This window comes from Sceloporus occidentalis, unplaced genomic scaffold, assembly GCF_023333645.1.
Source record: "Sceloporus occidentalis isolate IW3139 unplaced genomic scaffold, rSceOcc1.0.p SCAF_22, whole genome shotgun sequence".
NCBI classification, from domain to species: Eukaryota; Metazoa; Chordata; class Lepidosauria; order Squamata; family Phrynosomatidae; genus Sceloporus; species Sceloporus occidentalis.
The window spans coordinates 6,919,920-6,947,511 of record NW_028317002.1 but is presented as its reverse complement, the minus strand read 5'-3'; the positions used below and the strand labels follow the sequence as shown (position 1 = coordinate 6,947,511).

The 27,592-nt window shown below is 40.9% G+C and overlaps 1 protein-coding gene across 1 annotated transcript in view; it reads left to right on the top strand.

The window, feature by feature from the left end:
- Window positions 1–27,592, top strand: part of LOC149300931 (calcium-binding protein 8) — a 134,211-nt gene that overhangs the window by 12,312 nt on the left and 94,307 nt on the right. Inside the window, exon 2 of the mRNA XM_089484646.1 lies at window positions 10,822–10,965. Within this exon, the coding sequence (XP_089340772.1) occupies window positions 10,822–10,965 (144 nt within the window). The remainder of the gene's footprint in view (window positions 1–10,821; window positions 10,966–27,592) is intronic.

Genomic DNA, 27,592 nt, shown 5'->3' with positions numbered 1-27,592 from the left:
ACTCAGAGTACTTTAATATTTACTCTTCCTTGGACAAGACACTGTCCTTTTAAGTGAATATATTTGTGTAAGAAATGATGACCAATGTGTGATGAACAAAGCACAAATACAAGTGTATAGAAAAATGTATATTGAAATTGAATTAGGTCACTGCTACAGGTTATAAAACATATAACATATACAAATAATACTAAACAAAGGGATACAAGGAATACTTAAGCATTAAAATAATAATGTAGTTCTTTCAATTTCTCCTTCATCATTGGGAAGCCTCTCAGCTCAAAGCATTCTCCTGGACGCCATGATGCGCAGCTTCGTGTTGAGTCTCCTGATCCAGAACACTTCTGTTCACTGCCCTCTTGTTCGTTAGACTGAGTATTGCAGCCCCTTACTAGTTATCCTAGAGTTCCTTGTACCTCCCAGAAAGTGGTTCACCTAACCCCTCTTTCCATGGATTTCCTGTATGACCCAATTATGGAGGAGATTGATAGTTGATGTGAAAATACACACATCTATGTTAAAACACAGCAGCTTCTGCTACAGCTGTCTGATCCCCCGGAGAGTATCCCATCTCTGTTGGAACATTTGATTCCAAACTATGCAAATATACATTGTAAAACCAGATTGCTTATCTTACACAAATTCAAACCCTCCCAAAAGCATACATTTATGTATTAAATGTAATATCACATTTTAAAGGCACCCTTCATTTCTTACATATGGGATACCAAATTTTGAAAAAAATGAGAAACTACATTTTCATATATAAGTGCCCTGAAGAAAATATCCCTGGATTTTATGTAAACAATCTTCTTATTTTATTGGGGATGGGTATAACTTTAAATTAACTTATTGTAAATCTGTTCACAATGCATACATTATTTCTTCTGCTAGAATGTTGATTTTTGCTGAGAAATATGATTTCATTTCTTTAAACAAAAATGGTGTTAGATCTGCATATTGTATGACAATTTCAAAATATTATAAACAATATGTACTAATATATGCAGCATATGTTTTCATTTCCTAAAGCATTTCTGCATAAATAAACATGTGGGCATACATTAAGAAGATGTTAATATGTAACAAACTGCAAAGTGTTGGGAGCTACACTGCATCTGTCAAGTAATAATAAAATCAAGTCACCGGGATTTGTGTTAGGTGATGTCTAACAAAACCAAGTTTGCCTTGAGCTATCTGTAAATATGTTTTGAGAAATAAGATTGTCATTCTCTAACGGGTGGAGGATAGGCAGCATCATTACAATGTACTCAAACAATTATACGATTTAATTCCTTGTTTGTCAGGGGGGTAAATGTGCTGAGGAATACACCAGTTCATTATGTTTCTGGTCCCTTCTTATTCATGTAACAGTTTAATCTCACTCAAGCCAGAATCATACCATCAATTTTGCTAATCCTACATGGTTCGAACTGTGCTTAACCATTTAAGACACCTCCAACATTTAAGGTGTGGATGGGTAAGGGTTAGTAATACCTGCACACCTTACCAGAACTGTGACCTCATGGTGCTCACTACAGAGAGTCACGATGTAGCTACCTAGAAGCTGCAACAGCACAGCCCACCATTGATTTTACAATTGGGCTGATGGGGGGGGGTCAGAGGATCTCCCAAATGGGGCTATTATCCTCACTGCCCATTAGAGTGACTAGTCTTGGGTAATCAGGACTGTCCTAAGGAAATTAGGAAGCTTGGGTGGTATACTTCTGATTAGAGTTTACTGCTAGAAAAGGAGGGGCAGCACATGAACAGTTGAGCGTAGGGCTGCTCTGATTAATTTTGGGACACATGTTTTTTTGGCATTTGTACATGAAATCATGAAATCACCAGAAAAGTCCCTTGATCCTTTTTGTGCTGCTTTTAATAGTTCTCCATTCAGCATCTTTAAAAGAGGTTTTTTTTTACCATAACAAATGGGAGATTAGCTCTTGGGGACTGCAATTTATATGGTCCATCATCACTTTTGGAAGTGTATATCTTTTCCATAGATTGTGTTTCTTTGGTGTAATTATGTCATTTAACACCACCATTTGTGTTCTCACTCTGCAATATGCTAGATTGTTTTTTTGTGCAATTTCCTGTTGATAAATTCAGGGATAAGCCTAGGGTTAGCGGAGTCTGGGTACAGTATTTCCAAACTAAACTAAAACACACACACACATACTAACACGTAAACTTACTCTAATACACTTCCATCCTCTACCGCACACAACTAAACCTAGGTCCATAAAGACATGGTTGGATGAGTTTGGTGTGGAGGAACTTGACTGGCCTGCACAGAGCCCCGACCTTAACTCCATCGAACACCTTCAGGAGGAAACTGAAAGAAGGATGCGAGCCAGGGCTTCACTGGATGAATGGGCAAAAATTCCCAACACAAACAACAAACAAACAAACAAACATTTTTGGAAAGCTTTCCTAGAATGGTGGAAATTGTTATAGCTGCAAAGGGTGGACCAACTTCATATTAATTTATTTAAAATCCAATGTCATCAAAGTCCCTGGGGGTGTAATGGTGTCCCAATAATTTTGTCCTTATATCTGGAGACAAAAGATCTGGAACCCTTTTAAATGGTGTCCACGAGAAAAATAATTATTTTAAAAATGTTCTGCCAAAGACAGCAGAACGTTGCATTAAGTTTAAAAAGTAAACCACTGTGGTAATCAGTACACGGTAAGACATACATTGAAGGGGAAGAAGTATACCTGTAAACTTCTGGGCTCCGGCTACCCGAAGCCTTCCCTTGCGTCAGGACTGGACACTGACATCGGCAGGCGGTCCGGCTGACGTCGGTGGACGGTCCTACTGACGTTAATGAGAGTTCCCACTGACGCTGGCGCTGTTCCAACTGACGGCAGGGGGAAACACCCCCATTTAAAGGAAAAAATGGGCGGGGAGTGGGGGGCGGGGAGCGGGGAGCGGGGAGCAGGGCGTCTCAAGACTCACTCCCGCAACCCGAAGGATTTGGGTCAAACCCAGAGAGTTTCCAGGTATAGGAAGAAGGTAGCATTTAGGAACAACACTATGTGACTGAAAGTATGTGGATACTACTCCTAATTAATGAGTAACCTTGCAGCTGCACATGAGCCGAAGATCACAATGCACTATACAGTTAAGTGAGTGATTTATCTTTCAGGAGTTACCGTATTTGCTCGATTATAAGACGAGGTTTTTTTCAGAGCAAATGCTCTGAAAAATACCCCTCGTCTTCTAATCGGGGTCGTCTTCTAATCAGACCTCAAATAGAGGTCTGATTATGAGACTAAGATCCAGATGCCCTGCACCGCTGCAGGGGACCTGGATCCTCCTGTCCCCCCCCCCCACACACACTTACCGGTGCTTCCTGCTGTATTGCCGGGGCAGCGGGTTGATGTCTACGCGATCCGCGTAGACAACGTCCGCTGCAGCCGGAAGGAGGTGTGGCTAGCAGCGGGGGTTGTCTGCGTCCGTCGCGGATACCTTCCCCGACTGTCAGAGATCAGAGTTCCCCCCACCGGTGCGGGGAACTCTGATCTCTGACAGCCGGGGAAGGTATCCGCGACGGACGCAGACAAACCCCCGCTGCCAACTCCACCTCCTTCTGGCTGCAGCGGAAGGAGACGTCAACCCGCTGCCCCGGCAATACAGCAGGAAATTAGAAAGCACCGGTAAGTGTGTGTGTGTGTGCGCGTGTGTGTGTTAAATGGGGACATAGGGCATTTCTGGAATGCCTTATACCCCTATATGCCACTCTGGCACTTAGGGGGTTAAAAGGCATATTATGGGGCAGAGTGGCATATAGGGAGGTATAAGGCATTTCAGGAGGCAGAGTGGCGTTAAGGGGGCATTTAATAGAGCACTCTGCCTCCTGAAATGCCTTATACCTCCCTATATGCCACTCTGCCCCATAATATGCCTTTTAACCCCCTAAATGCCAGAGTGGCATATAGGGGTATAAGGCATTTCTGGAGGCAGAGTGGCACATAGGGGGTCAAAAGGCATACCATGGGGCACAGTGGCATATAGGGGGTTACAAGGCATATCATGGGCCACAGTGCCATATTGGTGTGGCAAGCCTGGGGGCAGATGTGCGTAACTGGGGGACAGGTTGGAAAATACAAGGAAATAAAAACAAAAAAAATATTTTTCTCAATCATAGCTTTTATTTAAAAAAATAGTTTACATGAATTAGCATTTACTGGTAAAACTTTTTTCCTTTAGGGTCGTCTTATATTCAGGCTTTTTCTTTTTTTCCTAAGTTAATATTCAGATTTTGGGGGGTCGTCTTATAATCAGGGTCGTCTTATAATCGAGCAAATACGGTATATAGCATACCAGGAGGCGTGATGGAAAGTCTGCAAGTTTCTTGAAAGTTATGGACATATGAGTACCACTCTTGTACAAAGAATTTTGTCTGGGGCTTTTTAGAGTATGACGCCTCTACCCAATACATTCAAAATAAGAAATACAAGTTTTGTTGATTTATTGAAACATACGAAAAAGTAGTCAACATCAACTAGACACTTGTAGCATTAAATATATATATATATATATCAGCCTTTTAGAAACATCAATAAAATACTCAAATAACCCATAAAACAGTTCAGGTTTTATTGTGATGCCTAATCGAATGTATAACAACGGGATCCATCACCAATGAACAGGATGTACTTTGTAATAAAAGTAAGTGTCTAGGCAGTGCCACTAAACACAATCTAATGATGCCAATTATCTGTAGGCTAATCATGTACATGACATTTAATAATGCTAAATTGCCAACCTCCATTGCTACACTTGATTCATAGAGTTGTTGTGCTCATGTACATGTACATTGTAACACAGTGTTTTATGAGGAGGGAACTGGCTTTAGCAGTCACATTTTAAAACCAGCGTATTAGCAATTCTAATAGCAAAAGGCAACTCATCATTAATTCAATATTTATAAACAACAGGAAAAAGTAACAAAAAAGCATTACATTTTCTTGCACATATCCAAGTGTATGTAATGCTTATGTAATGATGTTTACCTACTAAATATAACGTTCAATTTTTTTCATGCTAGATAGTTCTCTTGAGAGTCACTTAGTAAATGTGCCCTACAACAGTGCAAAGTAATCGAAGATTGTTAGGTGACACTCTGTTAGGTGATGCATTGTTAGGTAGCGGGGTCATAATATAACTTCTGATTAAGCCTACATCAAACATTGCCAGGGCATTAATTACTTCAATCATACACAATCTATATAAACAGTGAGAGAGAAAAGTAGGGAAGGAAGACCAAAGATAAAAACAGGAAAGAACAGGTAATAGAGGAAGTCAAAAGATAGAGGAGGAGAGAAGAGAAAAGCAAGAGGAGAAAACAGTAAAAAGAAGGAGATATAAGCAAAGTGTGAGAAGAGGAGGGAGAAACAGAGAGAAACCTTTAACCTGTTGAGAGTGGCAACATTTGAAGCCACCGCAGCGTCATAAAGAAATAAATAAAAATATAGCTGCTAAATATTTAAAAAGAAGCAACCCATACAGTCACCCTCCTCTTTTTACAAGATGTACAGACCAGGCCCATGAGCTCACAGTCTACTAATGTCCAGCGCATTCTCAGCTCAATGGTTGCCTCAATGCCTGCCACATGTTAGTCAACTCTCTCCCATGCGGATCATTACATCCAGCTGAGCCTTGTTTACTGGATTGAAACCTGCCTATTTAATCCAGCTTTGCCCTTCAGTCAGGGCCTTTACATTGAAGTTTGTGGACCATTTTGCTTTGGCCCTGCACCTGTACCTGTAGGGTTCCTGGTTTCCTGCCTTGTGGGTTTGCTGCCTTGTGCCCTTCCAAGTAGGCTTCCTGCCTTCAGCCCTGCCAAGTGGGCTTCCTGCTTTCAGCCCTGCCAGTGGGCTTCCTGCTTTCAGCCCTGCCAGTGGGCTTCCTACCTTGTGCACTTCCAAGTGGGCTTCCTGCCTTCAGCCCTGCCAGTGGGCTTCCTGCCTTGTGCCCTGCCGAGTGGGCTTCCTACCTTGTGCCCTGCCCAGTGGGCTTCCTGCCGTGCGCCCTGCCCAGTGGGCTTCCTGCCGTTTCCCCCTCCAGAGGGCTTCCTGCCATCTGCCCTGCCATTGGGCTTCCTGCCATACGTCCGGTTATTTGCTAAGACACTGTTTAACCTGTATTTGCTTGTCCTGTCATAATATACAATACATAGCATTACCTGGAATTCTGCATGTGATGTATTCCTTTGTGCCTCTCTGTCTTATCGTTCGGTTACCATGCATCGCCGTGTGCAGACAGAACCCCAGGTATCCCCTGCAATGAGGCTCCTATCCAACCTGATTACCCAGGCCTTGACAGGTGATCAGCTATATATTTATCCTCATTTATCTATCATTTATCTTTAATATAATTATTCCTTGTTTAGATTTTGTTTTCTTTCGCTTATGTAACTTATTGTATTGCAATGTTTTGTTAACCTGGCAACTTTTCTCCGTGTGTGTTATGATGCAACTAAAAAATGCATTTTGCCTGTTTATATTTGCTCTCATCTTCTTCATTTTGAGTTTGCTTAAAGTTCCTAAATGCTTCTTTCTTCTCTTTCAATGGTTGTGCCACATCTGCAGAGTGCTACAGTGGTGTCCTTTTTCTTTTAGTTTTACTAAGAACTGCAATGTTCTGCGGCCTTTAGCAGAACAACAAAATAATTTAATTTCTCCTGGACTCCATCAAAAGATGTCCAGACCATCAAAGACTCACCTACCTAAATCATTTGAATCCTCTGTCAGTTAACTGCTTCCAATTTAGTTTTACATAATTAGTAATTTTATATAGTAATTAGTAAAAAATACAGTAATAGTATAGTATGGTATTGTTGTGACAAACTAGCCAGCTGCGTTTGAGTAAATTTGCATTAAACACATTTCATTGCCTGTTATTACTAAGGGAGGGTTGTCAGTTTGTTAAAAGGAATCATCTTGAAAAATAAAGGTGCATTTCCAGATATCTTAGGTTTCAGTTAGTTTTGTTAGTTTTTTATTTCATTGTTGTCATGACCATGGGGGCTAAAGTGTGGGGACTCACTTGCCTCCTATTTTCTTGCCTTTGTTAAAATGTTGAAATGTTCAGCTACCCTCAAAACTCCCTCTTGACCCTATGACCTTCTGGTTGTCCGTGTAGTTGCCCCACCTTCAAGTCTGTGACTATATGGACAGTCATCATAACCTAAGGACCATACTTATAATTACAATTCAGGTAGATGGATATCTGCAGTGACTCTCCCTTGTTTTAAATAGCAACATGACTTCTTTTCACAATGACATACCCTCCAACTTGGCCCACCTGCTTTGGATGGTGTTGCTAGATGCATGGAACAGGACCAGAGACAGAATGGATGAGGATGGGGGGTGGACAGGGTGAGAAGCATGACACTCCACAGCCTTGAGCTACAGAGCACTGTGAGGGGCCACATGAAGTGTCAATGGAGATCTGTAATGTTGCTCATTGGCTGGTCAGTCTAGATCAGAGGATCTCCCTGACTCTACTTGTAAAAGTGGAATAATGGAGCAACTACGTGAGACATCATGACAGTGCCCACCAGGGGAGGGCTGGCAGCCTAAGGCCTGGGGGGCAAGTCTAGTCAACTGGCCCATTGCACCATCAAAGCGGCTGCGAGCGACATTGAAAGCGGCCGTCGTGCGGCAGTCACTCCACCAGCGCCTAATGAAATTAAAGTGGCCGGTGTGCACACACCGCATGCCTCAGCTCTTCATCACACCCCTTTTAAGACGTGGGAAGAGGAGCTGAGGCATGGCCGTTGGGTCTGACAGCCGCATGTTGCAGGGGCGTACCTAGAGTATTTGGCACCTGTGGCAGATCCTGTATGTTGCACCCCCCCCCCACACACACACAAACTGCATAGTTTCTATGGTTAGGCAAACATTGACAGGGGTACAGCAAAATTGTTATCATTATATACTTAGGGATTATGCGGTACCACCGTCAATGTGTGCCTATACATTGAGCCAGACACTGACAACCCCTATCACTATATACTAAGCCAAACATTGATATGGTGTAGGCTTACCACTTTAGTGACTGGCATAGTATATAGTAGGGATGCACCGAAATGAAAATTCTGGACTGAAACTGAAAATTCAGCATTCACTTGGCCAAAACTGAAAAAAAAAACCCAAACCTTTAAAATACTTTATTAAAAGTAACACCAAAATTAGACAAAAAAATCAATAACAATATTAACATATATATATATATATATACACACACATATATATAACAACAATCACGATCCTATCAATAACAATATATATATATATATATATATTAATAACAGCAATCACACTCCTATCATGCCTAGGCAGCCAATACATGCTGGAATCTGGGCATGAAAGGAATGTGATTATGGACTCCCTATGCCAAGCTATCCCCCAACACTTACACATCCATGCTATCTGAAACCCTCATTCACAAACATTCAGCATAACACCCATCACTCTCACACACTTACATTCAGCATAACACCCATCACTCTCACACACTAATCCACTCTCCCTGAATCTTGTCCTACCTTTTCTTCTTTCACTCTCACTTTTCCTCCTCCTCCTCTTCTTCTTCTTCTTCTTCTTTCTGTCCTTCCGGTGTACTGAGCACGGAAGACGGTGGGCGTGGATTCAGTGTTGTGTGCCGGGATTTGACATCAAGTCCCGGCGCACAGCCACAGTTGCCGCGCACATCGTTTCTGAAGGCGTGCCGGCATGGTGGCACCCCTCAGATGAGCGGCAGCCGGGGCGGACCGCCCCCCCCCCCCCGCCAGGTACGCTACTGGCATGACGGCCGCATTCAATCTTGCTCGCTGCCGCTTAGTTTTTAACTTTGCGGCTGCATTGAATGCTCGTCTGCCGGTTGTTCGTCCGGCCCACCGGACCCCCCCCCCCGCCAGGTACGCTACTGGCATGACGGCCGCATTCAATCTTGCTCGCTGCCGCTTAGTTTTTAACTTTGCGGCTGCATTGAATGCTCGTCTGCCGGTTGTTCGTCCGGCCCACCGGCCCGGATTTAGGGCGGCCTGGGGGGCAATTGCCCCCCTGCCCCCCGGCCCAGCCCGCCCCTGGTGCCTACAAATCAGGTCTCTGCCAAGAAAACTGGCAGATATTCAAAATTATAATAGCTCTTTTTGTCCATGGTCAATTCCTTCTAGTTTGAAAATGGGTCACTTGTAAGAATGTATATCTTGGTAGGCATGAATGTAATTTGTTCAAATTGTGTTGATCTTAAATACAGGGCTAAATGTGTTACTCCCTGGAAATATAATATTTTAAATGGAAAAGTGGTGAACAATCAATTTCTTAGAACACTATTCCAAAGCACACAGAATGAAATAAAAGCCTTTGATTTGCTGTTCATCTTTAGTTATTTTAGTACACCAAAAATGTCTCTTTGACGCTCTGAATTGATACGTGATGAAAATGTATGAATAGAGAGAATGATTATCTTCTTGACATTCTCATGAGTCATTGTTAAAACTGTTTGCATCAAATTACTGTTAATAAGCACTCATTCATAGTGGCCAGATTCTTCTTTTTGCAAAGATGTGTAAGTTGGTATAATCACATAATTTGTTTTATACATAAAATAAGATACATTAGATGATCAGCATGAAACACTGAATGTGTCATCCTGCAAATGTTTAACTTGATGACTATCTGTTTTACCTACTTTTTGTGAGTGGTTTTATTATAATCACAATGTAAACGTAGCAAGAAGTGCTCTTGACCCCACTTGTTATGGGTTTTTGAGCTTCTGCAATGCTTGTTACTAAGTGCGGTAGTACCTAATCAAGATCAAGGGAGTTCAAAAAGGTCAATTGTTGGTGTTATATTTCCCACAAATTTTCTAATATTTCATATAAATGTAATATTTATTGTAAATATACTTGTGTAATGGTATAACAGATACATGAATGAAACTGTAGTATAGATTATCTAAGAAGAAACCCTTGACCTTTTCCTCTTTAAAGAGGACAGACAAAGTGTCAATTTCCCTTGTATTGTATGTTGTATTTGCAATAATGAATTCAGTTCCAATCCACGGTAACCAACAACGAGCACTTTCCCCACCACAGTCACATTTCAAAGGCAAGGTAAACACACATTGGCTTTTCCTGTCACGGTGTAAGATTGTCTTTCTTACGTTGTGGGCCTCAGTGTTAACCTTAAAAATAATCTACAGTCAGTAATGGTAAATCGAATGCAACCCACTTAGATCACCCACTCACACAGCAATTACAAACCTATCACAACGTATTTATTTTTTCTATGTATAAGAACTAGCATAACTCCTATAATGTGTAGATCCAGAAAACAAAAAAGTTTGTGATGATGCCATACTGACCGCCTCGCATCACTGACATTTTTAGAATCAATTGTCCTTCACTGCCAGGGCACAGAACCATATAACATCCAAAAGCATAAAAAAGATTTTCTGCAAGATGGAGCAGAATACACTTTGGTCAATATATCTGCAGATGCGTCACCTTTCATTTGTGTTCCGTAATACTCATGGCTGTCGAATTTTATTTCTATGCTGGTTTTGATGAAAGTTTTATGTTAAGGGTAAAATGGGTGAGAAATTAAGGTATGAATTGCACATCTGAACTTAATTTCACTGTTGGGAATTATTTTCACTGGACAGCAGCTTTCAATAATGTGATATGTATGTATTTGAAGAGCATTACTGATAACAATTATTAGTAGCGTTTAACAATGTATTTTTATCATAATTTACACTCACTTGTAAAACATTTTGAATTTCTTTTGTAACAGAAATCCGCGAAGCTTTCAGAGTGTTGGATCGGGATGGTAATGGCTTTATTTCAAAACAAGAGTTGGGTATGGCCATGCGATCTTTGGGTTATATGCCCAGCGAGGTTGAGTTGGCCATCATCATGCAACGTCTCGATATGGATGGTAAGTACTGAGCTTCAGCACGTGTTAAGGATAATTTATATGGTTTAAGTTAAATATTGATATATTTTAAAAAAAACATACTGAAAATACCATTGGAAGTAGGTTATTTGGTGTTACTGAAAGCTATTGTTAATGGTAACGTTTAAGGGTCAAAAAGATAAGTAATTGAAGAGCTAATTTTATAACATTGAATTTGATGGTAGATAAAAGCCATTTGGCCCATCTATTCTGACCAATTTTTACTGCTATAAAAATTCAAACCTTAATCGGTCCTTGGTCCCATGCATGCTTAAGTTCCCTTATTGCTTAACCACTACCATTTCTGCTGTTCCACTTATCTACTACACTCTCAGGGGTAGGAGGCTGGGTATGGAGATAGATAAGAATATGGAAAAAAAAATAGTCATATAATATTGTAGCAGAGGGATAAAAGGGCATGGGCAGGAGGAATAAAAGGTAAGGGAAATAGGTGATCTGTATGAGACCTAGAAAACAGAAAGATGATAGATGAAAGTTGATAGACAAAGTCCTGCCACTGTGAATGTTCTACACTTTACTTCTTCCCAAAAGAAAAAAAATATCATTTACACAAAAATAAAATCTAGTGACTAGATCATCAAGCTGTATGGATGATATCTCTAATAAAAACAGATTTCTCAAATTGAGCAAGGCTTCAGGCTTGTACATGTAATATTTTTAATACTAAAATTAAATAATTGTAGCTTGTGTTTCATTATAAACCTAAACAACTTGCACAGCATTATTTCAAACTTAATGAGCATAAAGAAAAACTTCACTAAGTGCAGATGAATGATTAAATACAGAAGCCATGTTTTTTCACATTGCCCTCTTATAAGTGCCTGCAGATTAATTGCATTTAAATACAACAGGCTATTGAATGAGTAGCCGGTGGACAATCTCGACTCTTCTGATCTAGATCTTTGTTTTCCAACAAGATGCCCATAGACTGGATCATCTCATTGAGAATTTCACAGCCTACATGCAATCTGATTATTGCTTGCTGTGTTACATTGATGTAAAAAGGTGCTATCATTTTTAGCCACCCATATTAAAATATTTTATACCCTGTCTAGATTAGCATTCTTGTACTTGTATCAACTGATTTATTTGCCATCACCATTATTCCCCCTTTCCCAAATATTTCATTAATTATTTTGCTTACATTAATTAACATTTCTTTTTATGCAGGTAACCAGCTCAATGCTCAAAGTCCAATAAATACTAGTCAATAAACCTCCCAAATTACAGGGTCATGATCATTTTTGTTGTATACTGTGCACCATTAAATATATGTCACTGCCAGGTTTATAGGGTTATAGCTATATAAGTGAAGCTATTTCTAGGACAGCATTTTGTCTCAGTTTCGTGTTTTTACCTCCAGGGCCACACCGTGTCCCTACCTATCATTTTTTTAGTGTGAGGAATTAGCAAATAAGTGACTTTATAAGGCTTTAAATTGCTTTATTGTTTAGTGAGCAAATGGTGTAGCATGGAAAAAGGATGTCCCAATGCAGAGTACCCTTTTCTTAAAGTAAGTGAAAGCAGTAGTAGCATTTCAGTACAATTTATTAGGATGTCTTAGAGTTTCGGGTTCGGATTAGTGTTTAAATAGAGAGAATAGATTTCCTTGTTTTTAATAAAACAATATTTTTTTTTATTAAAATAGCATGAAATGTATCAGAAATACAGTGCAGACTTTGTTAATGTTGTAAAGACTACTGCATTAAAAAAAAAAACAGCTTATTTTTTAACGGAATATCATCCTAATTGCTCATTTTGCAGTTATGTTACACAGCTAGAAATGGCCTTATTTTCCACGAAAACTTTTGGACGGTAGTGTATATATACTTTATATATGTTAATTCTGGTAAAATTGGCATTTTATATGTACTCATTTGCTTTGTGTTATAGTAATTCTTAATGACAGGTGATGCTTATTATTTGCATTTACTTAATAGACGGTGTAAGTATCCCTAGTGTGCTCTGTTTCTTGTAAGTTTTTGTAGCCATGTAATAGCTACTCCCCCCAAAGCCAATATAAAATAATACTATAATTGCTCTGTCTATGAAAATATAGTTGGCATAAATTAATAGAGTACAGCTGCTGCCTGCATGTTGTGTTAACATTTTAACATACCTTGCCTAGACCCTTTCCTTACAGATCCTCACGCTTTTACTGCTGCTGCGTACGTAACCTCATGGCGCTCCTGTCTCTGATAGTGAGCTTGTCCAACTCAGACCATTTGAAGAATTTTGGCTGGCCCTTCGTTAATTGATCCCCAGGCCAGCTCTCACCTGGCTACAGGGAAGCAGCATTTGTTTATTAGACTTGCGCATTCGTCTTCGGGCGAACATGAAAACGAGCACGAAGAGGCCGTTCCGAAGGAACGTAGAACAGAATACAGTGCCGGCAAAACGTAGGTGAAGGCGAAGACTCACAACCACGAAGAATCGAAAATCGTCTTCGTTTTTGCCGCGCAGCCGCCAACATTTCAAACAGGAGTGAGCTGATCCTCGTCTCTCCAATCAGCTCACTCTTGTGACGTCACGCTAAGGGTCTCGTCCAATGCCTGTGCTGCTGTTTTTTGAATTCTGAAAGCGCCTTTATAAGACCAGAGCTTGCCTGAGAGATCCATTCATTTTTCGCTGTGACTGCTTTGGCAACACTGCTGTGCTGCATCCAAGCGTTACAGAGAGAGATTGTTCTGTTCTGTGTGAGACTGGTAAGCCTTAGCCTGCCATTTCTCACAGTGTACTCTTCCTCACTTCAGTTCTACTGAATTAATAATTTTATTAATGTAGTCATTTTTTTATTTAATTTTTTTCCAGTGCTTCTGTCATCAACTGTGTAGTGCTGTTGAGTTGACAGTGCACCCAGTGCCTCAGTGGCACTGGGGTGCCCTTGCCCTGGGCTGGCACTAGTGCCTACTGCCTGTCCTGTCTTCAGTTAGATAAATTAAATAATAGAATTTATAAATAATAATTTAATAGAATATATAATAATTTAATAGTACATTAATTTATAATATTATATATATTTGTCAGTGTAGAGTGTACTGTAGACATTCAAGACATCTACTAGTGTCTAATCTAAAATCATTACATTAGTAATATTACATAATTCATTTTAGCTAGCTTAATAGTTAATTAGTTATAAATAAAATTAATAATTAATTACTACTGGCTTATAGTTCAGCTAATCTTATTAGTACTGGTGCTGCAGCTCTTTAGTTTGTGCTTTGTTTTAGCAACAGCAAGAGACCAAGTCAATTTTTATTAATTAATAATCTTTCATTTTATTTCATTTGTTTTGCTCACCTCAGTCCATCAGTGAAGTGAACTTGTTGGGCTAGTGAGTGCAGCCGCATAAGTGCTGTGTTCTTTTTTGATCAGCAAGCAGTGACGTTAACTGTTTTGCAAAGATTTTCTCCTTTATTTTACATTTTATTTTAATTTTATTAAAAGTACCCTTAGTGTTTTGCTCACCTCAGTCCATCAGTGAAGTGAACTTGTTGGGCTAGTTAGTGCAGCCGCGTAAGTGCTGTGTGTTTTTGTTCAGCAAGCAGTGAAGCTAACTGTTTTGCTCTTACATTTTATTTTCTATTCTAATTTATTTTCAAGAAAGATTGACTGTGTGACGACAACAACTGTACTAAGCAAAGCTTCAAGGTACTAGCTGTAGTACTAAAATAATTCTAATCTTCTTTAATCTTAATCTATAATATATTATAAATATATAATATAATATAAATTATAATTCATAATCTATAATATAAGTAATTCTAATTCTAAATTCTAATTCCTAATCTATATTCTTCTATCTATAATACATAATATAAGTAATTATTTCTAATCTATTAATATTATATAACTTAATATTAATTAATAAATCATATACTGAATCTGATTTAACCTCACTTTAGCTTAGTGGGCTTGAGAGCGTCTGCCTAGAGGTAGATTTATAGTAAGGAAATATAGCTTTAGCATAGTAGTAGGCTAAACTCTAAGGCCCGTGTAAATTCAAATTAAAAATAAAATACTGCTAGTTATATTAATAGTTAATCTTGAGTTAATAATTTAAATAACTTTAGCACTTTGGCAGATTGCACACAACAGCACAGTGCAGTTGTGCAATGTTTTACTTTTTAAGCAGTAGCACTGAAGAGAACTTCCTCTAATTTTTTTGTCTTTAATTTGTTTTTCCTTTTTTTAAATTTTTTAATTTTATTTTTTTTTATAGTTTTTTAAACACTACACTACACACACAACACAAAATTTGAAATGGATCCTTCTTTTGGGAGTAAGGAGGGACAAGCTCCATCTACCAGCACCACCACCATCAGCACCACCACCAGTTCTAAGATGCAGCCTTTGCGTCAGTCTAGTCGGCCAAGTAGGCCAAGCTCTCGCTTATCATTTGGGGAAGCATTGCTTGAAGGATCATCAAGTAAAGGAAAGGCACCACAAGCAGGCAGTAGTAGGGCTGCTAGGCCCACAAGCTCTATGGTTTTTTACGGAAAGCTTAAAGCACCAGAAGCACGTTCAAAGTTAAAGGGTAGCACAACTAGTACTTCTACTAGCCCAGTCAGTAAAAAGAAGTGCCTTTTGCCCCAAGCAGCATCTTCCCCATCCACGAGCAGCATGCAAGGTACCAAGCAGAGCCAAATTAGCAGCAAGACTCAGAGGGGTTTTCCCAAACCAAAGCGATCTCATTCCTTTGTAGGGAAAACCACCACCACCTCTACCACCACTAGTGCTGCGCCTACTGTTCTCCCCAGTACCGCCATGCCATGTCCTCCTAGCACCTCTAGCAAGCCACCAAGTCCTTACAATATTTTTGTAAAGACAGTTAGAGAGATGGCTACACATAGTGGAACTACAGCTAGCGAAGTAGCAGAGGAGCCTGAGACTGAGAGGCCAAGTGCAGAGTCTGTTCTTCCTGCTCGCACTACTACTAGTCACGATATCATTCTTAGCTCCAGCCTAGCAGGAATTCCATTTGATCTGGATAATGAAGAACTAGACTATGAGCCAGAGGAAGTAGAGGAGATGAGTGGTCAGGAATCAGATTCCTCAGGGAGCAGTGTCCAAATGACTAGTGCACAATTTTCCCCTGAGCCTCCACCTTCTCCGCTGCGATCATCACCACCACCAGCAGCAGCAAAACCTACCAAATCTGCTAGACTTAAAGCAATTAGCAGTCCCACTATGGCCAGTACTGGTAGTACCACCAGTGCCACCACCACTAGTTCTGCCACTGTTCATCCACCCCGAGCAGTAGAGGCAGCACCCAAGGCACACCCCAAGGCTATGCGCGCCCCAATTTGGGAGCACTTTGAAAATGTTGAAGACGGGCGCTATGGAAAGTGCAAACATTGTGGGAAGCTAATAAGCAGAGGGAAAGTGTCTGGCCATTTTACCAGTGCTAGCATGAAGCATCACCTCACCACTCAACACAACGCTGTGCTATTGGGGAAAGATGCAGAAGTAAAACGTAGTGCAGGCAGCATAGCTGGTGGCCGTGGTACTACAACAACATCTAGTACCATCTCCAGACACAGTGGTGAAACCCCAACAGCTGCTTCTGAGCCAATAGCAGCAGCTAGTGCTGGCAGCCAGAGACCAAGGCAGGTTGGAGCACTGCATGCCCAGCCCACCCTGGAAGAATTTGGGGCATTCCACTCCAAGAGAACAATGCCCAAACAGCAGGCCAATAAAGTAACGCGACTTATTGGTCAGTTCATTGCTGTTGGAAGAGCATCCTTCTCCATGATTGAAGGGGAGCCTTTCAAACAATTGATGGCGGCTGTGGCTCCACAATACACAGTTCCGTCACGTTCCGCTTTCAGTAGGAACATTGTCACCTCATTGTATCGGTCCTGTGTTTCAGCAGTGAAAGCGGAGCTTTCCAAGGCTGCTGGTCAGTGTGTTCATTTCACAACAGATTTGTGGAGTGCACCTAGCGGCCAGCATGCCTTTCTTTCTTTGACAGCACACTGGTGGCAGCCCGGTGTGTCTAAGGAAGCTGCTGCAGCAGGCTACCGATCATTCCTTCTCCATGCAGAAGTGATGGATGAAAAGCACACTTCCGAAAATATTCTGCATGCAATGAGGAAAATGTTTAGCCTTTGGGTGGGAGCAGAGGCGGGCACCAATGTTGAAGTTGGTTTTGTGGTAACTGACGGAGGTGCCAATATGGTGAAAGCGCTGCGAGATGGTTCGCTTCCTGGCAGAAATCATGCCTCAAATGTCCCTAACGGTAAGGGTAGTTTCTCCCCCTGGTTGCACTTGCTGCGGGGTTGCAACGCCTGCTACCTCCGCTGGTGTAGCCAATTTACGCTAGGGCCTAGTGTCTGAGCTCTGGAAGTCCGCTCCCAAAAGTCATGGACTGACAGTCTTTGGATCCTTTGCCCTGGGTTGAAACTGGTGAGTGGGTTGCCAATTGCCCACTCATTCGCCTTTCCCAATGCTGCTGCTGGTGGTGGTGCCAGCATCTTTTGCCAGTTCGCTTCCTGGCTAAAGTCATGCCTCAAATGTCCAAAATGTTCAAGATAGTTTCTCCCCCTGGTTGCACTTGTTTGCGGTGTGGCAACGCCTGCTACCTCCGCCGGTGTAGCTAATTTACGCTAGGGCCTTGTGTCTGAGTTCTGTAAGTCCGCTCCCAAACGCCAAGGACTGACAGTGTTTGGATGCTTTGCTCTGGGGTGAAACAGGTGAGCGGGTCACCAATTGCCTACTCATTCGCCTTTCCCAATGCTGCTGCTGGTGGTGGTGCCAGCGTCTCTTCTCTGCCAGTTCGCTTCCTGGCTAATGTCATGCCTCAAATGTCCCTAATGATAAGGGTAGTTTCTCCCCCTGGCTGAGTCTGTTTGCGGTGTGGCAACGCCTGCTACCTCCGCCGGAGTGGCCAGCTTACGCTAGGGCCTTGTGTCTGAGCTCTGGAAGTCTGCTGCCAAACGTCTAGGACTGACAGTGTTTGGATGCTTTGCTTTGGGTGAGCGGGTCGCCAATTACCCACTCATTCGCCTTTTCCATTTCCTTTTCCATTTCCATTTAATTTTTTCCGTCTGATACACAACCAACCAAACATAACACACACAATAACACAAATAACACAGTGACATAACACATAACACACACAACACATAACACAATAACACAGTGACATAACGCACATAACACACACACATACAATGCACAAATCACAAGGACCTTTCCTCCTGTTATTTTCCCTGGCCTTCACTTCTACACTCACTAATAGCATTACATTAACGCTATAACTGACACTTTACCCTATAACATTTTTCCATCCACATACCTGCCAACAGACCCAACTTTTTTAGCGACAGTCCTGCTTTTTTCCTGTCCCATCAAATTTAGCTAAACTAGGTATGCTAGTGCACATAGGTATAGCTGGGTAGGGTAGCACTACAACATTAAATAAATATAATAAAGTAAATAATAAATATAACTTTAAAATAAAATTAAATAAACCCATTAAAATTAAAATTAAATTATTTAGACATAATACATCTTTAACCAAAACAGTGCACTGCTAATAATCTTAAACATAACCGTACATTAACCCTAAGCTATTTTTTAGTTCTTGTCCAACATTTTTCCATTCGCATACCTGCCAACACACCCAACATTTTCGTGGACAGTCCTGCTTTTTTCCAGTCCTGTCCAGTAAAAGTTGGGTTGTTGCAAAGTATGCCATTATAAATAGGTAGCAAATGTTAGGCATGTATTAAAAGTGGTCCAAAATCGATTTAAAAATGTAAAATAATCCCTATTCTTTTTTTAAACATCTATGGATGTGTTATTGTGTATGATAAAAAGGAGGCCAAGTTCCTTGGAGCATTTGTCTAGGTCTCAGACAAGACAACTGCTCGGAGGAACGTGGCCCTCAGTTTCGGGCAATGTGTATTGTGTACAGTACAGTATGTGTGTGCAACTCTATTGGTCGTTTCAGCAGGGGGCTCGCCTGCCATCAACGAATGAAGTGCATTCTGCAGTTCTGCAATTCATTCGTTGATGCCAGACCAGCCCCCTGCCGAAACGACCAATAGAGTTGCACACACGTACCTTCACGGCAGCTGCTGCTGCTCCGATGTGTTCTTAACCCCATATTAACCCCTGCTAAGCAACCGGGAGGAAAACGAAGATGAAACGAGCGCGAAGAATGTCCACGAATATTCGCCCGAAGAGAAGACAGGAACGGGCAAATATTCGTGGAATACCAAGATTTCCCCCCCCCCCAAAGACGAGCACGAAGACGAACACGAAGAGCCCCCTGGTGCCCAAGTCTATTGTTTATTCTTATGTTAGCAGGGAGGGGAATGCAGAATTTGTCTACTGAGCTGGAAATCCTAGGGCCAGCTTCATATAATGGGAACACTTATAACTGATATCCAAAGACACTGTTGTAGTTCTAATTTATTGTAGTGCTTACCAGATTTTGGCAAATAAATTAAGCAGTGGACAGAACTTGACATTCTAAAGCTGAAGCAGCCAATAATATATTTTCTTGACACCAGTATGAAGAGAGCTGGCTAAGGTCTCTAATTTATTTTACAAATATCAACTCTTGACAGCCACTTGCCTTTAAATACCAGAAATGCTGGATAACAAATGAGTTACTGTTTGAAAATACCAATGCACAAATAATTCCCTAGCCATAGCCAAGTCTTTGCATGCTAAATTTACAAAAGAATGATTAATTCATTGTCCTGCCAAAAAAACGCAGTTTCCCTTTCTGGTATACTTTTAGATTGTTTGTAAATTCTTTTAGTACCTAGAATTTTAAGGGAATTCTGTTGAATTTAAAGATATGCATGGCAACAACATTGGCAGCGCCTAGAAATACAGCCTCATAAGTTGGAGATTATATTCATTGAAAACAAAAGCCCAGGTCACAGTGTTAGTTTAATGTTTTTTGATGAGCCAAAATATCCAAATTGGGCCCAAATTGTTTATATTATGTGTGGCTACCATTATTTTCCAGCACTGTCTTAACCCTCTTGGGCATGGAGTTCACCAGAGCTTCACCGGTTGCCACTGGAGTCCTCTTCCACTCCTCCATGACGAAATCACCATTACCTTTACCCTCAGCTTCTTTAGCAAGGCAGGTGTGTTTAGGGTCGTTATAATGTTGGAATACTGCCCTGCGGCCCAGTCTCCGAAGGCAGGGGATCATGCTGTGCTTCAGTATGGTCACAGTACATGTTGGCATTCATGGTTCCCTCATTGAACTGTAGCTCCCCAATTCCGGCAACACTCATGTAGGCCTAGACCATGACACTCCCACCACCATGCTTGTAGGCAAGACACACTTGTCTTTGTACTCCTCACCTGGTTGCCGCCACACACGGTTGACGCCATCGGAACCAAATAAATTCTCATTGGACTCCACAGGACATGGTTCCAGTAATCCATGTCCTTAGTCTGCTTGTCTTCAGCAAACTGCGGGCTTTCTTGTGCATCATCTTTAGAAGGCTCCCTTCTGGGACGACAGCCATGCAGACCAATTTGATGCAGTGTGCGGCGTATGGTCTGAGCACTAACAGGCTGACCCCCCACCCCTTCAACCTCTGCAGCATTGCTGGCAGCAATTATACATCTATTTCCCAAAGACAACCTCTGGATATGACGTTGAGCATGTGCACTCAACTTCTTTGGTTGACCATGGTGAGGCCTGTTCTGAGTGGAACCTGTCCTGTGAAACCGCAGTATGGTCTTGCCAGGGTCTTGGCTTATAGCCTAGGCCATCTTTATGTAGAGCAACAATTCTTGCCATGAGGTGCCATGTTGAACTTCCAGTGACCAAGATGAGAGAGTGCGAGAGCAATAACACCAAATTTAATACACCTGCTCCCCATTCACACTTGAGACCTTGTAACACTAACGAGTCACATGACACCGGGGAGGGAAAATGGCTAATAGGGCCCAATTTGGACATTTCCACTTAGGGGTGTCCTCACTTTTGTTGCCAATGTTTAGACATTAATGGCTGTGTGTTGAGTTATTTTGAGGGGACAGCAAATGTACAGGCTGTACACTCACTACTTTAAATTGTAGCAGAGAGTCATTTCTTCAGTGTTGTCACATGAAGAGTTATAATAAAATATTTACAAATGTGAGGGGTGTACTCACCGAAGCTCCATCAAAAACCACGAGGAAGAAAAATATTGCACCCCGGTAGGACATCATTTCACACAGAACAATCACTCCATCCAAAACCTAAAAATTAAAGTACTCAAAGGAAATTTCAGAGACTCTCAGGAAAGAAAAACATTTGAGATGAAAATGATTACACATTTTAACACCATAAAAGAGGGACTTAATGTGGATTCTGGTTTCCTTACACACTACCAGAACTTCATATGAACTTCATCTAGTCATCCAATGTCTAATTGCTGTTATCTTTGATGTTTTACTGTGGTTATTGGTTCCCTAAGTTTATTTATTCTGTCCCTGGGTTATCTCTCCACCTCTCTGCATTTCTCACCTCCAGACCTATTATTTACGACACCCCACTCAACCCCCCCCCCCTTATACCATCACTTGTTTTAAGTTGTAACCTCTATCATGTTGATTAGTATTGCTTCGGACCTGATGAAGGGAGGATAACTCTTTTTAATATTATGTTAGTCCAATAAAAAAGGTATCACCGCATACTCTGCAATACTCTATTTTTTGACATCGTGTCTACTGGACTAATACGGCTTCACCCTTTTACATTACTATGGAAGATACCGAATACAGCCTCTTAAAGAAGCAAATAATCAAACTGATTAGAAAAGAAACTCAGATCAACAGTGATATATTTTTTCTTACCCGGTGTAAGAAAATGAACCTCATCCCGAAGGGAATCGGCATTAAGAACCCACTTTAAACGACCTACAACTCACCAGCAGCTGAGAACATCTGCAGACGAAGCAGTGAGAAACTACGTAACATCCTAATTCATCAGCTATATGGAATTAAACAAAGAATATGCGACCAGAGACAATCCTCACTCCAGAATCTTCTACAACTTGCACCTGAAGCTAAAAACTTGGAAACACAATTGGAATATTTCTACAGAAAAAATCAACAAGTTCTCATCAGGAAAAAAAAGAAGAAACTGGCAAACCTTGCTCAGAACAAAGACATTCCAAAAAAAAGATCAACCTTATCCACTGAAAGTGTCAATGTCCCTATGCAAGCTAAGAAGGTTAACCACCATGAAAGCAACACAGACAATAATGAAATTGTCAACCTCTCCAATCATAATCTATCAATACCTGAGAAAATAGTGCTATCCAAGGGGCTTACATTTTGTCCAAGCACCAAACTGGACCACATTCAATTATACTCAGACTTGGAGGAATTTTTTAGAAGACTGAGGCTTAAGGAATTTTTCTTTGAGAAAGAAAACACCACATCCAGTCCTGTTAAAAATGAGAGAAAAAAGAACAAAGACTTTACACCTGCAACAGGACGTAATATGAAATTGGACAACTACATTGAAAGCTTCCGCACAAGAGCAGCATCCCTCGCTACCACACAACAGAAAAAAATGCTACACAACCTCCTACCTTCAGAAAGAAATGCCTTGAATAATTTAATGAATAATAAAAACATAATCATCAAGCCAGCTGACAAAGGTGGATCAGTAGTCATCATGAACACCCAGGACTACATGGCAGAAGGAAATAGACAATTGGCAGACGAATTCTACTACAAAAAATTGAACCAGGACCCCACCAGGGAATATACAGAAGATCTTATCAAACTTATCAGATCCTTCTCAAAAAACATGCAACAAGAATTGGAAAATCTTGTGCCTTCAAATCCTCAAATAGGCACTTTCTACATGCTGCCCAAAATCCACAAGCCAGGCAACCCAGGACGGCCCATTATTACAGGTATGGGAACTCTTACCGAATCTATATCTGGCCTTATAGAAAACATTCTTAAGCCCCTAGTTATCAGCACTGAGAGCTTTATACAGGACACCACTGATTTTCTCAATAAACTGAGCCAAGTTAGTAACCTTCCTGCCAATACAATACTTGCAACCATGGATGTGGAGTCTTTATATAGCAACATCCCCCATAAAGATGGTATTGAGGCCTGCATCAAATTCCTCTCCTCCAGCAATGCCACACAAAAATATGATAGTGAAACCATCGCCAAGCTCATAGAATTTATACTGACACACAACTATTTCAAGTTCTATGACACTAACTACCTACAAATGACCGGGACAGCCATGGGCACCAAAATGTCACCGCAATATGCCAACCTTTTCATGGCTGACTTGGAACAGAGATTCCTAGCCACGCACCCCCACAAACCGCATAATTATTACCGTTACATCGACGACATCTTCATAATATGGACAGAAGGAGAAGAAAACCTTTTAAAATTCCACGAATCTTTCAATTCATTCCACCCATCTATAAAACTCAAAATGAATTTCTCAAAACACAGTGTGAGCTTCCTGGACTGCACTATAACTGTCACCTCTGGCTTTCTTCACTCTTCCGTGTATAGAAAACCCACAGACAGGTACAGCTACCTTCACAATTCAAGCTTTCATCCCAAACACACTAAACAAGGTGTCATTTACAGCCAAGCCATAAGATACCACCGTATCTGCTCTGACACTCAGGACAGAGACAAACACCTGGGCGCGCTAGCAGAGTCATTTCAGAAGAAGGGCTACAAGGAAAAAACTATATCCAAAAAAATTAGATCTGCTGTAAGGACACCACGGGAAAGGCTTCTAGAATACAAAAAAAAGGATAACACAAGCAGGATCCCTCTGGTAGTTACCTACAACCCAACTCTTGAGGAAATCCGCAAAATTATTAAAGACCTACAGCCGATATTCTCAGAAGACCCCATACTGAAAAAAATATTCCCTCAGCCCCCAATACTGGCATTCAAACAACCACCAAACCTGAGGAAAAGATTAGTGCGCAGCAAACTGGCCCCAGAACAGGAGCATACACAGAATGGCACCGTACCATGCAACAAATCCCGCTGCAAACTTTGCCAACATATATGTGACAGCAACACAGCCAGTCACAACAACAAAACATACAGCATCAAAGATTCTTACTCATGTACATCGGCAAACGTGGTGTACATGATACAATGCTCTGCATGTGACAAAGGGTGCTACATTGGAGAAACTGGGCTTAAGCTGCACCTTAGAATGAACCTGCACCGAAGCTCCATCAAAAACCACGAGGAAGAAAAATATTGCACCCCGTTAGGACATCATTTCACACAGAACAATCACTCCATCCAAAACCTAAAAATTAAAGTACTCAAAGGAAATTTCAGAGACTCTCAGGAAAGAAAAACATTTGAGATGAAAATGATTACACATTTTAACACCATAAAAGAGGGACTTAATGTGGATTCTGGTTTCCTTACACACTACCAGAACTTCATATGAACTTCATCTAGTCATCCAATGTCTAATTGCTGTTATCTTTGATGTTTTACTGTGGTTATTGGTTCCCTAAGTTTATTTATTCTGTCCCTGGGTTATCTCTCCACCTCTCTGCATTTCTCACCTCCAGACCTATTATTTACGACACCCCACTCAACCCCCCCCCTTATACCATCACTTGTTTTAAGTTGTAACCTCTATCATGTTGATTAGTATTGCTTCGGACCTGATGAAGGGAGGATAACTCTCGAAAGCTTGTCTTTTTAATATTATGTTAGTCCAATAAAAAAGGTATCACCGCATACTCTGCAATACTCTATTTTTTGACATCGTGTCTACTGGACTAATACGGCTTCACCCTTTTACATTACTATGGAAGATACCGAATACAGCCTCTTAAAGAAGCAAATAATCAAACTGATTAGAAAAGAAACTCAGATCAACAGTGATATATTTTTTCTTACCCGGTGTAAGAAAATGAACCTCATCCCGAAGGGAATCGGCATTAAGAACCCACTTTCAACGACCTACAACTCACCAGCAGCTGAGAACATCTGCAGACGAAGCAGTGAGAAACTACGTAACATCCTAATTCATCAGCTATATGGAATTAAACAAAGAATATGCGACCAGAGACAATCCTCACTCCAGAATCTTCTACAACTTGCACCTGAAGCTAAAAACTTGGAAACACAATTGGAATATTTCTACAGAAAAAATCAACAAGTTCTCATCAGGAAAAAAAAGAAGAAACTGGCAAACCTTGCTCAGAACAAAGACATTCCAAAAAAAAGATCAACCTTATCCACTGAAAGTGTCAATGTCCCTATGCAAGCTAAGAAGGTTAACCACCATGAAAGCAACACAGACAATAATGAAATTGTCAACCTCTCCAATCATAATCTATCAATACCTGAGAAAATAGTGCTATCCAAGGGGCTTACATTTTGTCCAAGCACCAAACTGGACCACATTCAATTATACTCAGACTTGGAGGAATTTTTTAGAAGACTGAGGCTTAAGGAATTTTTCTTTGAGAAAGAAAACACCACATCCAGTCCTGTTAAAAATGAGAGAAAAAAGAACAAAGACTTTACACCTGCAACAGGACGTAATATGAAATTGGACAACTACATTGAAAGCTTCCGCACAAGAGCAGCATCCCTCGCTACCACACAACAGAAAAAAATGCTACACAACCTCCTACCTTCAGAAAGAAATGCCTTGAATAATTTAATGAATAATAAAAACATAATCATCAAGCCAGCTGACAAAGGTGGATCAGTAGTCATCATGAACACCCAGGACTACATGGCAGAAGGAAATAGACAATTGGCAGACGAATTCTACTACAAAAAATTGAACCAGGACCCCACCAGGGAATATACAGAAGATCTTATCAAACTTATCAGATCCTTCTCAAAAAACATGCAACAAGAATTGGAAAATCTTGTGCCTTCAAATCCTCAAATAGGCACTTTCTACATGCTGCCCAAAATCCACAAGCCAGGCAACCCAGGACGGCCCATTATTACAGGTATGGGAACTCTTACCGAATCTATATCTGGCCTTATAGAAAACATTCTTAAGCCCCTAGTTATCAGCACTGAGAGCTTTATACAGGACACCACTGATTTTCTCAATAAACTGAGCCAAGTTAGTAACCTTCCTGCCAATACAATACTTGCAACCATGGATGTGGAGTCTTTATATAGCAACATCCCCCATAAAGATGGTATTGAGGCCTGCATCAAATTCCTCTCCTCCAGCAATGCCACACAAAAATATGATAGTGAAACCATCGCCAAGCTCATAGAATTTATACTGACACACAACTATTTCAAGTTCTATGACACTAACTACCTACAAATGACCGGGACAGCCATGGGCACCAAAATGTCACCGCAATATGCCAACCTTTTCATGGCTGACTTGGAACAGAGATTCCTAGCCACGCACCCCCACAAACCGCATAATTATTACCGTTACATCGACGACATCTTCATAATATGGACAGAAGGAGAAGAAAACCTTTTAAAATTCCACGAATCTTTCAATTCATTCCACCCATCTATAAAACTCAAAATGAATTTCTCAAAACACAGTGTGAGCTTCCTGGACTGCGCCATAACCGTCACCTCTGGCTTTCTTCACTCTTCCGTGTATAGAAAACCCACAGACAGGTACAGCTACCTTCACAATTCAAGCTTTCATCCCAAACACACTAAACAAGGTGTCATTTACAGCCAAGCCATAAGATACCACCGTATCTGCTCTGACACTCAGGACAGAGACAAACACCTGGGCGCGCTAGCAGAGTCATTTCAGAAGAAGGGCTACAAGGAAAAAACTATATCCAAAAAAATTAGATCTGCTGTAAGGACACCACGGGAAAGGCTTCTAGAATACAAAAAAAAGGATAACACAAGCAGGATCCCTCTGGTAGTTACCTACAACCCAACTCTTGAGGAAATCCGCAAAATTATTAAAGACCTACAGCCGATATTCTCAGAAGACCCCATACTGAAAAAAATATTCCCTCAGCCCCCAATACTGGCATTCAAACAACCACCAAACCTGAGGAAAAGATTAGTGCGCAGCAAACTGGCCCCAGAACAGGAGCATACACAGAATGGCACCGTACCATGCAACAAATCCCGCTGCAAACTTTGCCAACATATATGTGACAGCAACACAGCCAGTCACAACAACAAAACATACAGCATCAAAGATTCTTACTCATGTACATCGGCAAACGTGGTGTACATGATACAATGCTCTGCATGTGACAAAGGGTGCTACATTGGAGAAACTGGGCTTAAGCTGCACCTTAGAATGAACCTGCACCGAAGCTCCATCAAAAACCACGAGGAAGAAAAATATTGCACCCCGGTAGGACATCATTTCACACAGAACAATCACTCCATCCAAAACCTAAAAATTAAAGTACTCAAAGGAAATTTCAGAGACTCTCAGGAAAGAAAAACATTTGAGATGAAAATGATTACACATTTTAACACCATAAAAGAGGGACTTAATGTGGATTCTGGTTTCCTTACACACTACCAGAACTTCATATGAACTTCATCTAGTCATCCAATGTCTAATTGCTGTTATCTTTGATGTTTTACTGTGGTTATTGGTTCCCTAAGT